General features: G+C 41.8%; 1 protein-coding gene across 1 annotated transcript; it reads right to left on the reverse strand.

Moving 5' to 3' along the window:
* Positions 1–714: 714 nt before the first annotated feature.
* Positions 715–15,997, reverse strand: si:ch211-117c9.5 (sodium- and chloride-dependent creatine transporter 1). Its single transcript, XM_051425690.1, has 14 exons — positions 15,410–15,997; positions 13,731–14,030; positions 9,876–10,007; positions 9,465–9,765; positions 9,204–9,336; positions 7,715–7,849; positions 7,477–7,580; positions 4,961–5,085; positions 4,730–4,842; positions 3,646–3,786; positions 3,206–3,308; positions 3,016–3,116; positions 2,766–2,936; positions 715–2,559 (listed from the first exon to the last, which is right to left on the reverse strand). Exons 1-14 carry the CDS (start codon positions 15,438–15,440, stop codon positions 2,431–2,433), a joined length of 2,019 nt encoding a protein of 672 aa, XP_051281650.1. The 5' UTR covers positions 15,441–15,997; the 3' UTR covers positions 715–2,430.
* Between the last annotated feature and the right edge of the window lie 291 nt (positions 15,998–16,288).

Raw genomic sequence — 16,288 nt, forward strand, 5'->3', positions numbered from 1 at the left:
TTGAAAAGAGCAGAAGCTTTTGAACACAACGTGGGTGTATTTATAGTCAGTATTCACACATCTGACTCCTCTGACATCTCGAGCTCCCTCCTATTTCTGGGATCTAGTGTCATGTTATCATCTGCTATCATAACTGTCAGATACTAAACACTGTATTTTATTATTTGCTGTGTGTCCCTTGTATCAAATTGATTTAGATCACTCACCCAAAGAGATTTGCTCCCAGCCATAAAAATGTTGTTTTATAATCATATTTTATTTTGGAGAATATATTTGAAACCACAAAATGTTTAAAAAGTCTTCAGGAAAGGTCCATTATATGTGCAATTATATAAACTGAAAAAAATTGCTTTCCTAATTAGATTAACTTATGGATGTTTTGCCTGCAGATGACACTGATATGTGTGCCATGGATCCTGAAATGATTGGTTCATTGGATTAACCACTCAATGTTAACAATGTGTTGTAAATTACACAACACACATATTTCCTTGGGAGTGCTTATCGTTCACCCTTACTGATTACATTTCCAGTTGTCTGTGAAATGTCTGACTGTGCAATGAGTTTTTATTTTTTTTATACAGATGTAAATGTAATAAATGTAATATTTTTATTATTATGATTGGACCGGAATACTTTTTTCTACACATCAATTTTATGTTTCATGAATGAAGTATGAATGAAACCTTGTAAATAAAGACTCATAAAAACACATTGCATCCTTCATTATCTGATCATTTATTGCTTCTTTCCTGACATGGCATCAAGTCTCTTTCCCCTCCCCACATCCCAGTCTCCTGCTCTTTGCACAACTCAATCTTAAGTTTCCCTCCTTCTCTTAAGGTGGAAATACTGATCATCATCCCCTCCAAATATTGTTAACACTGATTCACAGACCCTACAATACACTGGATACTTAAGTTAGTTTATAACACACAGCTGGAAGTGGCGATGCATTGTCTCTTTTTGATTCTTTTTTTTTTTTTTTTTTTTACAAATGGAAGGTATTTTTGTACAGGTAATTAAGAGAATACGGAAAACAATGTAAATGAAGACACCATTGCCACGGTCAAACACACGCTGCTTCTCACACGCACACGCACACACACACACACAGATACAGAGGTGCATCTACACACACATACACATTCAGACCATGGCATATCAGCAGCAGATATGAGGTTTTTCATTTAGAAAGTTTCATCAGGATGTTTTACAATTCTGCTCATTTAGCACAAAATGGCATGACATGTCAGGACAGATGAGGCTGTTGAAACTAGAGATCGACCGATATGTTTTTTTAGAGGACCGATAGAGATACTGATAAGCAGTTATTAAGGAAACAGGTAACAGATATTTGGAAACAATATGAATTTACAGTAAAAATGAAAATCGTATTGTGGAAATTTGGAATAACCAGTGGTAGAATGTAACTACGTCAGAATTTTTTTTCAAGTAATGTAAGTACAATTTTGAGGTACTTGTACTGTACTTGAGTATTTCCATTTTATACTAGTTTATATTTCCAATCCATTACATTTTAGAGGCACATATTGTAATTTTTACCCCACAACATTTGCTTGATAACTTTAGTTACTTTAGATTCAGTTCATTATACAAATAAAATATGATGTATATATGATACATATTATTCTGTGGGCCCTTCTGCACTTTTACTTTTGGTTATTTAGATATATTTTTATGCTAACACTTGTTTACTTTAGTAATATTTTCAATAAAATACTTTTACACTGTGGCATTACCTTATGCATATGTTTAATAAAATTCTGCAAAAGAGAACTTTTCAACATTAGCTTGAAAAAGTATTACTCTACTATTACTTGTGACATGAAACCAATAGGTTAGTGCTGGGGGGGATGGACTTTGATGACTTCAGACAAAGAGGGGTGGCTGCAAAGCCAAAGTACGGCATTTCAAACATATCTGCTATCTGATTTAAAAAAATAACGATACCGATAACCGGGTAATTCCTGAATGCCGGATCCGATTATTGGCCAGGCCGATAATTAGTCTATCCCTAGTTGAAACCCTGACAGACAGAGGAACAGAAAGGGAAGATATCACAACTACACTAGACGCACTACGCTCACAGAACGAGACAGGACGGGACAGCACAAATGCGAGGAGCAGAGAAAGCGAGAGGGGAGAGTCAGCGAGGTAGAGTCAGAAAGCAGAGCAGAGGGTGTTATCAGCATGTGATGACTGTATGGGTGTGTTTCAGTTCTTCTTCCATCTAATCTTTGGTCCATTTGTCTGGGGCTTTTCCGTAGCTTTAACTGGGGGGTGTAGCCAATCTGCACTTTGCTCTTACCAGGCTTGTGTGGTGTGCATGTATCGTCTGTAGTTTGTTTATGTGTGTGCTGATGTCAAGGGCGACCTTGGCTCTGTGTTCTGTAGGGGCTCAGCTTGTCAGATGACACTTTCAAAGAGCAGTGTACTCTTGGTTCCTGCAGGGGGCAGCAGCTTGGCCTCGCTCTCTGGGGCCAGGTACTCCAGGTGATGTCTGCCCCAAACTGGGGTGGTTAGGTGCTGCCACCGCTACAAGGAGGAAGACACACAGAGACACACAGCGGCACAGAGATTATAAACTGTTTATTGGACACATGCTTCAGCCTTATCTAATGAGCCGTCTCTAATGAGTGATGAAGAAATCAGCAAACTAAATATGTGAGGGAAGTATCCAAGGAGACACATTTCTAGCGATTACAAACAGAAACAAATGCACAAGAATGTCGCATACTGACCTCCCGCAAAGATCCTTTGCAGCGCAGTAGTTTGTAGAGAACGGTAACAGGGATACAGAGCATGGAGGACAGGGCCAATGCCCAGCCAAGTGCTTCACCCCACAAGGGATAAGTGTACACTGTGTTGTAGGTCAGGGGCTTGTAGTTCACCACGTGGAACAGGAACACTGCCTATATGCACAAAAGAAATGTCAGCTGTTTACAACTGGCAGGTTAAACGTACATACAAAACATACAGAGCAGCACTTACCACACAAACAAAAGGTGTGATGTAAGACCAGCACCACTTCATGTAGGGTAGAGGCTGATAGCCAATCATACGAGCCACGTCGTCCATGAAACGGTCTGCGCCTGACAGAAATGACACAAGGAGGTGGTGATAATGCTTTGAACTGTGCCATTTGTGTTGTGTGTAATGTAATTGAGCGGTATTGTCTCACCATAGACCCAAGCAATCACCACGCACTCCCAAAACGCCTGCCACAACAGAGTGATTCCACTGGCAGAGTAGTAGTCAAAAAGCTGGAAGACGTACATCCCTCCCTGACATAAACAGAGAGACGAGTCAGCATCAAGACCACCCTGTTAATACTTTATGTGTGACCTATTTCCAGCCTTGTCTCAACAGTTAATGTTTTTACCACAGTTCTTTACTGGCAATGATTTCCTATGCCCAGTAAAGCATTAGGTGCAGAACTCATGTATTTTTAAGAAAAATTAAAAGCAAAACAATCTGAAGCTCATGTAAGAGACTCTGGTCTTTGATCTTGTTTATGAATATCATTATAGATGTTTGTTGTTACAGTCTTCCTGCCTCAAAATGACTGTTTATCCCACCTAATTGTTAAGAACCCAAAGCTGTAGGAAATCCTCACGGTACCTCAGTGACCATGGACATGTCGATGAGGAAGCAGATGAAGCAGCAGATGGCTGCTACCACCTCTCGTCGCAGGGAGCCCAGGGCAGATTTAGGGGGCAGCATGTCCATGATTCCTGTTATCAAACCCTCTACCCCAACAAACTGAAAAAGAGAGTAAAGAGTGAGAGAGCAAGAAACGGAAGGAAACAAAGGTGAAGGAGTGTAGTTAAATCTGAGACGTGCTTCTGACTCTGTGAATGCGTGTGGGTGTTTTGCACAGGCATTTGCATTGTTATCTACAAATATAATATGTACACAAAACCTTAATGTGTTCAACCCTGGAAAAACAAGTAAAATGATTAGAATTATAGGTAGAATTTAGCTTTTTAGTTTCAGGGTCAGGTGCTGGCCTGACTCCACTACTACTTTAAACCTACAGTCTCGATACACTGCAGATGTGCCTGACATGTCACTAAGATTTTGCAGGTGAACATGTCAGCTCAGACCCTGACACCCTTCTCAGTCACTCTATGCGAGAATGTTTACGTGTTACAGAAACATATTTCAACCTCCAGAATGAGTAGAAAGGATAACAGCTGTGCAGCTATTTTTTACATCATTTACCAGAAATGGAAGCACATGCATGGCCAATGTGGCTACGGCAGGAAAAAGAGAGAAAGAGAGATGGGTAGAGAAGAAATGGGGGAGAGAATGGAAAGTGAGAGTAAATGAATGGATTGGAGAGTAGACAGACGCTCTCTGTGTGAATCAGACAGAAGCTCATTGACAAATCCCTGGGCTGTAAAACAATGGATGTAGGCAAAGGCTCAAACAGACACACAACAAACAGGCTGCTAAGAAATGCAATGCTGAAACTCCACGTGATGTTTCTTGACTATTTGTGTCGTAGAGGAAGTGAGAGAGAAAGAGCAAAAGAAATGTAGATTAGCTATCTATTCTACAAAAAGTGCTACAGAATCAAGACAGCAACATATAGAAGCAGCACCTAATACCTTACATTTCAGTTCCTCTAAGCTAAATGCTTTCTCCAATGCGAAAGTATATACAAACTAATAAACTCAAATGTGTCCATATTCAGTATTACCTGGCTGTCCAGGCCCAGTATGAGCAGCATAAAGAAGAAAAGTGCAGCCCAGAGCGGCGCCAGAGGCATCAGAGTCACAGCCTTAGGGTAGGCTATAAAGGCCAGGCCTGGACCTGCACATTAAGAAACAGTTAGAAGCAGAGCATCAAGGGAATACAGCTCTTAGTGTCAATACTCAGCTCATTGCAATTGGTTTCAGGCAGCCAATTCATAGGGAAACTGTATTCTTACCACTCTCAGCTACCTTACTGATGTCCACGCCTTGCTCTGCAGCCATGAAACCCAGTACAGAGAACACCACGAAGCCTGCAAAGAAACTGGTTCCGCTGTTAATGATCGCCAGCAAGAATGCATCCCTACAGAGAAACACAGAGAGAAGGAAAGGGGAATAGAGAAACCAGAGAGAATGACATTGTAAGAAAAAGATGCACTATAATATGCTGTAACATGAGGCTCATGTAAGATACTCAAGACAAATATTGGCAACAGAAGAGAGAGACTGTGATGGTGAGTAGGGGATCAATAGCAATTTCTCTGAAAGCTGCTGTTGTCTTTTTAGTTGGCAGGTAGAGAGCAGAGAGCAAATAAGCCAATGGGAAGTCTCTCTCAAGGTCTGATAGGGCAAAGAGTGAAAGGAAAACCCTTATTCACTACTAATATATCTAACATTATAACAATGCATGTAAGCATAAATAATGTTCCAGATCTAATTTTTATATAAGTATGAAGTCAACAACATCCCTGTTAATTGGTCTACATAGTAAGGAATGACCTTCTGTTTATCCTAACAAGTCAAGTGTATGCGGCAGCACCGGCCAAGAATCCTTTCTGATATGAAGAATGTATAAACAACAGTTGCACCATGATGATTATTATAACACTGTTGCAGCTGTGTTCAGAAGCAACCTCCACTCAGTCTACCGTTAACAGGCTCTATCAACCTGAAACAGTACTTAGAGAGAGTGAAATGAGAGAAATGCTTATGGATTTGTTTAATCAAAACAAGTCAGATTGTGTGTTTGGGTTAAGAAAGCAGTCCATATCGAGACCACAATTATTAAAGACGACTAAAAGTCTATAGCCGCACTAGCAGCCAGCCCACTTCAACCTTACCACTATCGGTGCAAAAATGTAGTTTTGGAGTAGTAGTGGAGATGTTACATAAGTTATAAGTTTGATTCAATTTAATTAAATTGTATTTGTATAGCGCCAATTCATAACAGAAGTTATCTCAGGACACTTTTCAAATAGAGCAGGTCTAAACCGAACTCCTTATAAAATTATTTACAGAGACCCAACAGTTCCCACCATGAGCAAGGACTTGGCGACGGCGACAAGGAAAAACTGCTTTTTAAGAGGCAGAAACCTCGGACAGACCCCGGCTCTAGGTGGGTGGTGGTCTGCCTCGACCAGTTGGGGTGAGAAAGAGAGAGAGAGAGAGAGAGAGAGAGAGAGAGAGAGAGAGAGGGGAAAAGACAGAAGGACAGAGGTAAAGACAGAAGGACAGAGACAGAGACAAAGGTTCACAGCAACAGCAGTAGCAACAACTACACTAATAGTAGTGACTGATGGTGATGATGATGATGAACATGAAGAAGATGAGGACGATGACGACGACGACAACAGCCACATCGATGGAGGACAGTGAGCAATGATTATAGTAGTAATAGTAACTGTAGTAATAATAATAATACGAACAATAATATCAGTAAAGTAGTGTAAAAGTGTTTATCTACTACTTAGAACAGTTCAGACTTTAGGACATTCTTGAGCTCAGCTCACCGAGACCAATAATGTAATACAAATATCCAGTGGTTCAAAATATTTCACTCTGGGCCAACAGATGGGCAGACTAACATTGTGATCCCTACAGCTAAACAGCTAACATGGCTAAAACAGACACATGACGTCAAGTTACTGTATGTGGTTTGGAAATAAGTGAACAAGACCCAAACGTCCTGAGCCCTAAATGTAGTATACATTGGCATGTGCAAGCAGTTTATATACAGATCTCCCCCCAGTTATTCCAGCTATTCCTGGACTACTCTAAGTGTGTGTGAGAAACAGAGCTGAGCTGACATACCTCAGAATCTGAACTCATCTTTCAACTTCCAATTAAGGTCAAAGCAGAGAAAATGTCAGATGGCAAGATATTCACAACGCTCCTCCTACTATAGGCATTCAAAGTTGTGAGATTTACAAAAGAGTATATCTCTATATTATTTCTCTTTATATATCTCTGGAACTACTTTGTTTAGGGTAAACACATGCAAGCACATCAAACAGCCTACAAAAACAGCAATAGTGAGGCCAGCTGTTGCTAGAAGCAGACAATGTAACTCGGGTCTGCACTCCAATCTTCAGGGACTGACTGACCTTCTATTGTTTCAGTTCATTTCAACAGCCTTTTGAAAAGCATCATGGAATGATTGCAAGAAAACCAAATAAAGCTTGTTGCATATTCAGGGATTGAGGACACTGCTACAATTCTTCCTGGCAACCTATTCACTTACATTTTTGAACATGGAGGGAAATGGCCTTCGATCATAATTCCTGGCACACTCACACAGTGTATTTAAGTCTAATGGTTGTTCCGGTGGCCAGGGAACAGCACAGGGCTTTCAATACCACATTCATTCAATGCAATTAAGAGTGTTTTCAAGGAGAAAAGCTACAAATCTATTGGTACTTCCTGCCATTGTTAGTGAAGACAGACTGAAAGAAAGCCTATATATGTATAAACTCACTGGTAACAGTTGTTATGGAAGCGGTTGTAGCTGCCCAGCGCAGTAAGGGCACCCAGTCCGATGGCATAGGAGAAGAAAATCTGAGTGCCGGCATCAATCCACACCTATCACAAATGGAATAGTCTGAGTAATATTTCACAATCTGTTCACCTATGTTTCTTAGATGTTGATGTACACATCAGGTTTTCTTGTCACTACACTGCTACAGACAACTGTGCAGCAAATGCAAAGGTCATACCTGGGCTTCTCCAAGTTTGGACCAGTCTGGTTTCAGGTAGTAAACAATCCCATCTAAAGCTCCAGGTAGAGTGACTCCATGGGCCAAAAGAACAACCAGTACCAGGTAGGGGAACAGAGCTGTGAAGTACACAACCTAAAGAAAGATGGAAAAAAATAGTAATAATAAGTATACTTATAGATACTGTAGGACCAATTTGTAAAGTATACTTTGGGGTGGGGAGGTGATGTTTGAGTGCTATGCATTAGAAATTTGCATTAAGTGAAAGTAGAAAACTCCACAGTACACCCTTAAAACATTTTAACTCCTTGCATTACATGAAGTAAGTAAGTACATAGAAAAATTTAGTTAAATGATGAATTTAACAAGCTAGCTGCAAAAGTTTAGTGCTTATCAACATGGTCCATAAGCTATGGTCAAATGTTTCAACGTAACTGCACCTAAGTATGTTTTTATCACTTTGATTAAGCAATTACCTGCTTTGCAAATACTCATGTCTTAAGTAGAAGCCCATTAGGTCCTTCCTGTAGTAGATGTGTAATGGGCCCTGTCATGTTACATTGAAGAAAAGGTAGCCTGTAAATGGAAAGCCAGACAATTTGTAAACCTCCTGCAATAGCAGGGGTTTTTGGCAGACCTTTTCAGAAGGTAGTCTTTGTCAAGTTATGCTGAGAAAGCAGCCCCCTGCTACCTAAAAGAAGCATCAAATCCCCGCTAAATCAGTATGGTAAGAGCAAAGTAGTGAGAAAGCACATATTTGCCTTGATCTAGGGTGAACATGGGCAGAAAAGCCTTTCCAGCTCTCAAACATCTACATGGTGGAAAGTTACTAATCGGCTTACAGCTGGCTGGTTGGCTCAATCTCCTTCGTTATTTTTTCCCTCACTCTATGAGCTTTGGCTACTCTGGAGACACAAGTATGCAAACACAGACTCTCCATGTGCTACAAAATAAGGATGCATCCATTATGCAAATGTATGAGAGCACATTTAAAATAATGAGGAGTGGGCCTCTTTTTTAAACTACTCAATGGAAGTCACTCCAAACAATGTGTATGTATGTACAGTACAAAATAATAGGGATCTACGGATCAGTGCAAGATTATAGTCTTACTGAAACATTAAGCTGGACATATACAGAAATACGTGTGAGAAAACAGTGAAAAAGGCAACTACACAAATTAGCAAACATTCAAACAATAAACATGTGCGCTTATATTTGTGTTCATATGTATTTCAGTCTAGACACTGATCCTCTCACTATACCAAAGCTGATTTGGGGTCAAAGGGCAAAATGCGGCAATAATTTAAGCCTTTGCATGAAGCCATGCAAATATTAGTCTGAACTCTGTAACCCTTAACTCTGAGTCAAGTAACGTTTCACATACAGTAAACGTATTAAGCCATAACTATTCATCTGCACCTCATAAACCAAAACAGTGACTTGTAACATTAAGAATCATAAATTGTGCAGCCAGAAAATACTTTACCTTGCCAGTAGATTTAACTCCTTTCCACATGCAGAAGTAAACAATGATCCAGGTGGCTATGAGACACAGCACCATCTCATAGCTGATGTCACCAGGCTCGTGCAGCCCACCAGATAGACGGAGCACTTTACGTCTAGGAGAAAGAAGACAAAGGTGCGGCAATTAGACAAAAAAAAAAGTTTAGACACGTATTCTTTATTTAAGACTGCTGTCACGCAGCTCAACTCTTCCATGACAATTCCCAGATAAGGCATGACATACTCCCAGAACTCGATGACCGGGGATCGCATGCCCTCAGTCTCTGTGCAGTTGCTGTTGAGTAGAAGCTGGGCTGAAGACAGGTTCAACGGGGACGTGGAGGAGAGGAGGGTGGCAGCACTGCGGTTGTGGCAGGCGCGGCGGAAGTCCTGCGTACAGTTGGGGGTGTTCCAAGAGTGTCCACAGGTGGCCCAAGGCAGCGGGTTAGTGAAGGAGTGGAAGAGAAAGTAGAGGCCCCACACCAGAATCATGATGTAATAGGTGTTACAGAAGAACACTATCACCATTGAGGCCAAGCCCAAACCTGATAGAGAGGGAGGGAGAAAGCCAAAGGAGGTCTGTTGGGATGTAATTTACAAATCAGAGATGATCAACAGCATTACGATACTTTAAATGAGAAATTTAAAAGTTTACCTTTGAAGAGAGGTGCGATGTTCCAGGCAGAGACCCCTCCCTGCTTCATGAACTGTCCCAGTGCAATTTCCAGGAAGAAAACTGGGATTCCCCCGATGAACACAATCAGCAAGTAGGGGATCAGGAAAACCCCTGTAACACACAAATTCATCACATGGTCACATTCACCACCTGGTATCTGAAACAACAGGCAAGTAGAGACATTGTCTCATACTGGGAAAAAGCGGTTGCAAACTGTCCGATCTATGGGAACAGCACGCCTATCAATTACTATCATAAACACAGTGCTGTTTGTAATATCTGTATAATTATCATTTCAAGTACGTGTGGCAACACCAGCAATATGTCCTGTCTTGATTGTTTTAACTTGGCGCATCAGCCAAGCACAGCAGGGATTTTGCATTTCCATTATAACAGGGCTTGAAGGTGTGTCTTTACGGGAACAGAGAGCCACCATGATCCTAAATTCCAGGAATAGCATGTATTTCACACTCTATGCATGAGTGCTACTGCTTTCTATCTGTTACAGTGGGTAAATATCCTATGTCGTAATAACATCAGTGATGGGAATCGAGATCTAGTAAGGAACCAGTTCCAAATTAAACAGTGGTTAGACGGGAGCGTTTGCACAAATGCCTTCCTCTTTTCTACTGTGTTTCTGCTGTGTTCAGACTCAGAGTGAATAAAACAGTTGCGTTGACACTGGATGTGGATACAGCGATTACATGGTCGGATAGACTCAATTCAAGCCTTTGTCTGCAAAATATAATTAAGTAATTTTAGTTTGAATCACAAATGAAAACATTAATAAAATCATAACATTTTCCGGTGACTGATCTTAGTAAATTGGATCACACCCTTGAGATTTTATGGTGTGAACGGACTCTGCATTAGTATGCATTGGATAGATGACGTTACATACAGCACCTACAACATGCACCATTTTCTTGTTCATCTGTTGCATATGTAAAGTGTGGCAAATTAAAAGGGAGGGACAGAGAACGAGAGAGACAGCAGGAGAAATGTTTTGCAAATTTAAAGAGGTAATTATCCTAATAATCCAATCATCAACATCTTTAAGATTTGAGCTAATTATTTCATTAACATCACATTAAGCTATTCATATTAAAATCAATGGTGAGTTTTTTACCTCTTAATTATTAGAACAAGGCTCATTAAGTATGTCCTGCTCTTTGAAGACAGGTTATACCAGCAACGCTTTAACAGTAGAAAATCTGAGCTAAAAGTCATGTTTATCAAGTTTTTAAGGACACAAGCTGCACAAACACTGGCATGGCTCTTACTAATCACGCACTTAACACAACAAGAAACAGTCGAGAGGAGGAGGAAGCAATAAAGGGCAAAAGAGCGAAAGCCACGGAGGAGGACAGACAAGGCCACAGATAAGAGATGCATTGAAATTATATGTGGGAGATAAACGCATTGTGTCCGATTCCACAAGTGTTTGGACAATTTGGTAAGTATTGTCCTTGAAAGCTGCACGCCGTGGAGGCAGACGAAGGACTATGAAATGGAGACGAGAAAAAGACAATAGACCCCAGCAGGAGTTATTAGTCCTGATAAGGACATCTAGCACTTGTTTTATTTTGATTAGTAGTTGTTTGGCCAAGGGCAATTGGTTTGCACTCAGTGTTTTCTATAAATAATCTCCTTTTGGATTCTCATACTGTAGGAGAAGCTTTACGTGATCAGGGATACATAGTGGAAAAAGATATGAAAAAAGGTTGCATAAGATTGAACTCACTAAATACATATTGCAATGATTTGGTTTGAATAATAGCACAACTAGGTGATGCCACCACAGTGTGCAGATGGGAGGGAGTCACATGACTAGCTATGACGCAGAGCAGAGAGAGGCTAAGAAGAAAGGAGGGAAAAATGGATACATCACAGGAGAGGGAGGCAGAAAAACTGGGACAACGCTGTGGTAGAGGAGGTTCAACAAATACAAAAATGACACACCAAGGCATTGACCTGGTTGGCCCTGCAACAGTATTATTGATTGACAATTTGTGCCTCATTCAGTCCATCATTCTTTATGTCATTCTCAGAGCAGAGGGCTTTAGCCTTATAAGGAAGCATTCGTGAGTGTGTGTCTAAGAGAGAAAGGGGTGGAAGAGCAAGAGAGACACAGAGAGAGGCAGAGAGAGAGAAAGAGATGCAATAGGAGGCGTGAATGGAATGAATGGAGAAAATGCTCGGGCTGACATACCCCGACATATTGGCCAAATCATCGAGGAACTGCAGCCTTAATAGGCTTAAGTAAATCCTCTCTAATCATAACTGGACCAGACACATCAGGCCAAGCAGCCGAGTTACAAATAAAGAAATAAGTAAGATTTGCAGAGCATTAATTCCACGCATTTATAATACATTCATCTATTGCGGTCTGCAATGGAGCGTGTCCTTGTTTCAGTTACAAGCAGCTCTGACTAAGAGCCCCAGCCCTTATCTGATAACACTGTTGTGTTACAAGGTGTACCCAGGGTCAGTCAAAGACGTAAAATGAAGTACTGTAGTGGATGTGGCTGCGCTGACGCTGAGAGGAGGAAAGGACGTGCACAGTCACAGGACGGTTATTGTGTGACATATCCATATGCCTCCTTATCAGGAAGTGAGTGGGAGAGAGCACCTTGTATGCTACGTGAGTGCTGGGCAGGAGCACAGGGGGTGGACTGTGTGAGGCAGCCCATTGTTATACGATACCAGAAGGTGGGTATCAGAGCCATGGGTCACAAGACACACACACATGAGGGAGAGGGAGGGTTGGACTAAGACAGACAAACACACACACACAGAGTCACGTATTCCATTTAATTTCAACGACATGCCTCATAAAAAAATAGAAAAAGTGGGTAGGGCAGAGATAAGAGAAACCAAGGCCAAAAGCTGCAGTCGGGGCAGTTTACTATTGGACAAGCTGGCATGAATGAAAAAGGAGAGGATAATGGGAAGGTTATACAACAACACAAATAACTTTATATGCCAGTGAGGGAGCAAGAACACTGCAACTTGTACTAAGTCCGTCTGTGAAGCAACGAGCAGCTATAATAAATAAAGTGAAACCACGTGGGTGGGCGCAGCTTTTCAGCTACAGTACGTGCTCACAGCCACGCAGGCCCGGATTCTCTACCTATTACGCATATTACAGTATCATGTCTCGCCATGCTACTTTTCACTGTTGTCCTTCCAACTGTCAGAAGCACCTAAGTTTATCTAAACTCAAACTACAACGATTCTCTCTTTGAAAGTGAGTATTGTATTCTTATAGCTAGATAACAGTAGCTCTAAATCTTTTTATTTTTACCTCTGTAAGAAATTTCATTATAAGACTGCTGAAGACAGAAAGATTTTTGTTGACTTCAGCTCAGCACATTCAACACAAATGACACAAATAGACAAGTTAAGCACGAGTCTTTGTGGATACTGGACTGCCTCACCAACAGACCCCAAACAGCTGAGATTGGCACAAAACACAGGAAAAGGAGAAGTAAAAGTTCCTAGATGTTTACTGACGCAAATGACACACCACCTACAGGTGGCCCTCAGGGCTGTGAGCTCAGTCTACTTTTGTTCACCCTGCAAAACCATGACTGCATCTCCAAACCTTATGAAAGTGAATTATTAAGTTTGCACCTGCATCACTGGCCAGGTTGGAGGTGATGATGATGGATCATACTGGGACGAAGTTATGAACCTTGTATACTATAGTCTAAAGGATGAGTTCATACCCAAACTCACTATTTCATATGAAGTAACTAGTCATCTGTGAATTTGGACATAAGAGATTTTAAAGTGATACGGAGAGAACTACACAGTGCTCCTGAAGCTCACCTCCTCCGTTCTTGTAGCAGAGGTAAGGGAACCGCCACACGTTGCCCAAGCCGACAGCAAAACCCACGCAGGACATGATGAAGTCCATCTGTCTGGTCCAAGTTTCTCTCTCCACCGGTGGTACTGCCATAGCCCCATTTCCAGTCCCAGCTGCAGCCCCGTCCTGGGTCTGCAGTGGTCCAGCACCTCCGCCATCACCACACCCTGGGCCCGCTCCAGGCACCGGCACAAGGGGGCGAGCAGACCCGCCTTCCTCCTCGGACAGGGTCCCTGCCTCTAACTGGGGGAGACTGATTTCACCTGGACAGGAAAAAGATGTAAAAGGATCAGATGAATGAAGAATAGATAGGAGACATGGAGAATGAATGGGGAAAAGATACGCAGGAATCAGTATGTCTGGATAATACTAATGAAACATCCACAATTTTTATCAGAGAGGAACATTTTTTTTAACACCACTCATAACACAACTTCCCTTCACGTCATACGTCAGCACTGGAGACTGTCTCTTGGGTCAGGCTTGCACTGAATGGAAAAGGGAAACTGCGTGGTTTGCATTCATTGCAATACAGCTTCAGTACAACCATAGCCAATTATTACAGACCTCCACCAAGCCATAACAGGGCTGAAATGCATCTCACCCCATAATACATTAAATGTATATTTATTGTGTAAACTGAACCAACACACTCAGTATATGGGAAAAAATCGTGTTGCAGTTGTATTGTCATCACTGATCCCTCCCCCGATGTTCATTCTCTCTGCCTGTCTCACAGACAGAGTGATTAGTGTGCTGCGGTACGACACAGCAGAGAGCCTGTTCAAGGTAAATCTGAAGCTCCTGTCACTTCACAATGATTTCATTTTCTCTATTTCACACACACACACACACACACACGCCGCTGAACAAACACATGCACTAACACTCAGACACAAACAAAAGCAACGTGTCACTTCATTAGTGCCATTCCATGATATCAGTCAGCCGCTCTGTGCTGGATGCAAAGCAAGGCAGCTGAATCCAGATCAGAGCAGTTTGAGGGGGTGTGTGAACAGAGGAGGAGAAAAAAAGTGGGGAAGGTAAGGAAGGGATGTCAGCATCCATAGAGCAACTTATTTAGAGGATACCTGTGATTTAGGATCACTTGTGTGAGGAACAGCTACACACAGTATGTGATGATTTAAGGTTTAATAAAACATGGGGTCTATGTTTAGAATACCACCCTAAATACTCATCTATTATTTAGAAACACAGTGATGTACATGACATGAGTCACCTAATCTAATAAGCCTGACCAAGCCTAAATGATGATGCTCTCACAATACTGACGTAAAACTTGACAATGATTTGTTTGGGGGAATAAATATCCTCCTGTATTCACCAGTAGTGACCCTTGTCCAGCACCTAATTTAGCTTTAAAATGACTTCAATGCAGTTGAGTCAGCTCTGGTGTGAAGGGTATATTTATTCTTAAGTGTATGCAAATTGTGATGAGACATATAGACTGAGGCAGGTTAAGTGCTGGCGGTGTGGGGTTGCTCTTCTAATGAATAATGTCACAGGCTGATGCAGGGATGCTTCAATTCATCAGCATGTGGTTATGGTGTAGCTAGCGGTTGAATCATATGGTAAACAACAAGCCATTACAAAGAAGTGGAGGTCATTAAATCATACTCACCTTGGTTGTTCTCTTCCAACTCAGGTGACATGTTGTTGGGACACAATTTTTTTTTTTTTAAAACAGCAAAGCTGGCTGTTGGTTGGGTTAGCCAGAGGCTGCTGAAGTTTTATAAATGTGCCTAGCTACCAAGGCACCCGGCGGGCTTAGAGAGGCAGAGAGATGTAGCCACACACTATGCAGTGGTCCAGTCGTCTTTTCGAATTTCTGAGTTTGTTATTTCGCCTTCTTAGAATTTCCCCAAGCCCAAAAAAAAAAAAAAAAAAATCGCAGTTATTTTTTTATTTTTTTTTAATGATTATAACACGTTGGAAACCCTCAGCTCGGTTAAGAGATGGAAAATTTCACAAGGCGCCGCAGTCAGTTCAGCCGTTGACAAAGGAGATTCAAAAGCAGTCGACGAAGCACTTGAAGGTAAGCCTGAAGAATCTCATGGATAACAGTTAAATGAAAATTATACTGCGCCTTTGGGTGAAGATGATTTCTTTTAAGCAGCCCAGTCAGAAGTCCATAAACCTGTACGTGATGCCGCGGTTCGACAGACGAAGAATGTGACCTGCTCCACGGTCCGTTAGCTGTAACTGACTGAGGCCCCCCCCCCGCTCCCCCCGCCTCCTCCCGCCGCCGGCTGACGTGATTGGCTGAAGCCAGCCCAGTGCAGTGCGCACAGCATCAGCAGCACCACTCCGTCAAAGTGAGAAGAGTCACAAGGATGGGTTTATTACACCGCATACGTCCTTGACCTGAAAACACACAAATAACTGCGGATAAATGCCCCGGAAGCGCTGTCTGATGTCGTTTTGCTCTATATCTCGGTAACGGCGGGGACCGAGTGGAGGGTTTCCAACATGGGGGTGCAGGGGAGGGGCTCCAGGTGGC

The sequence above is a fragment of the Dicentrarchus labrax genome, unplaced genomic scaffold (genome assembly GCF_905237075.1).
Source record: "Dicentrarchus labrax unplaced genomic scaffold, dlabrax2021, whole genome shotgun sequence".
Taxonomy (NCBI): Eukaryota; Metazoa; Chordata; class Actinopteri; family Moronidae; genus Dicentrarchus; species Dicentrarchus labrax.

Coding starts and splice junctions, on each gene's coding strand:
- si:ch211-117c9.5 (XM_051425690.1), bottom strand. CDS start 15,440: ATGTCACCTGAGTTGGAAGAGAACAACCAAG. Junction 14,031..15,409: donor GTTGGAAGAGAACAACCAAG/GTGAGTATGATT, acceptor TTTCCTGTCCAG/GTGAAATCAGTCTCCCCCAG. Junction 4,843..4,960: donor CAGTAAGGTAGCTGAGAGTG/GTAAGAATACAG, acceptor CTTAATGTGCAG/GTCCAGGCCTGGCCTTTATA.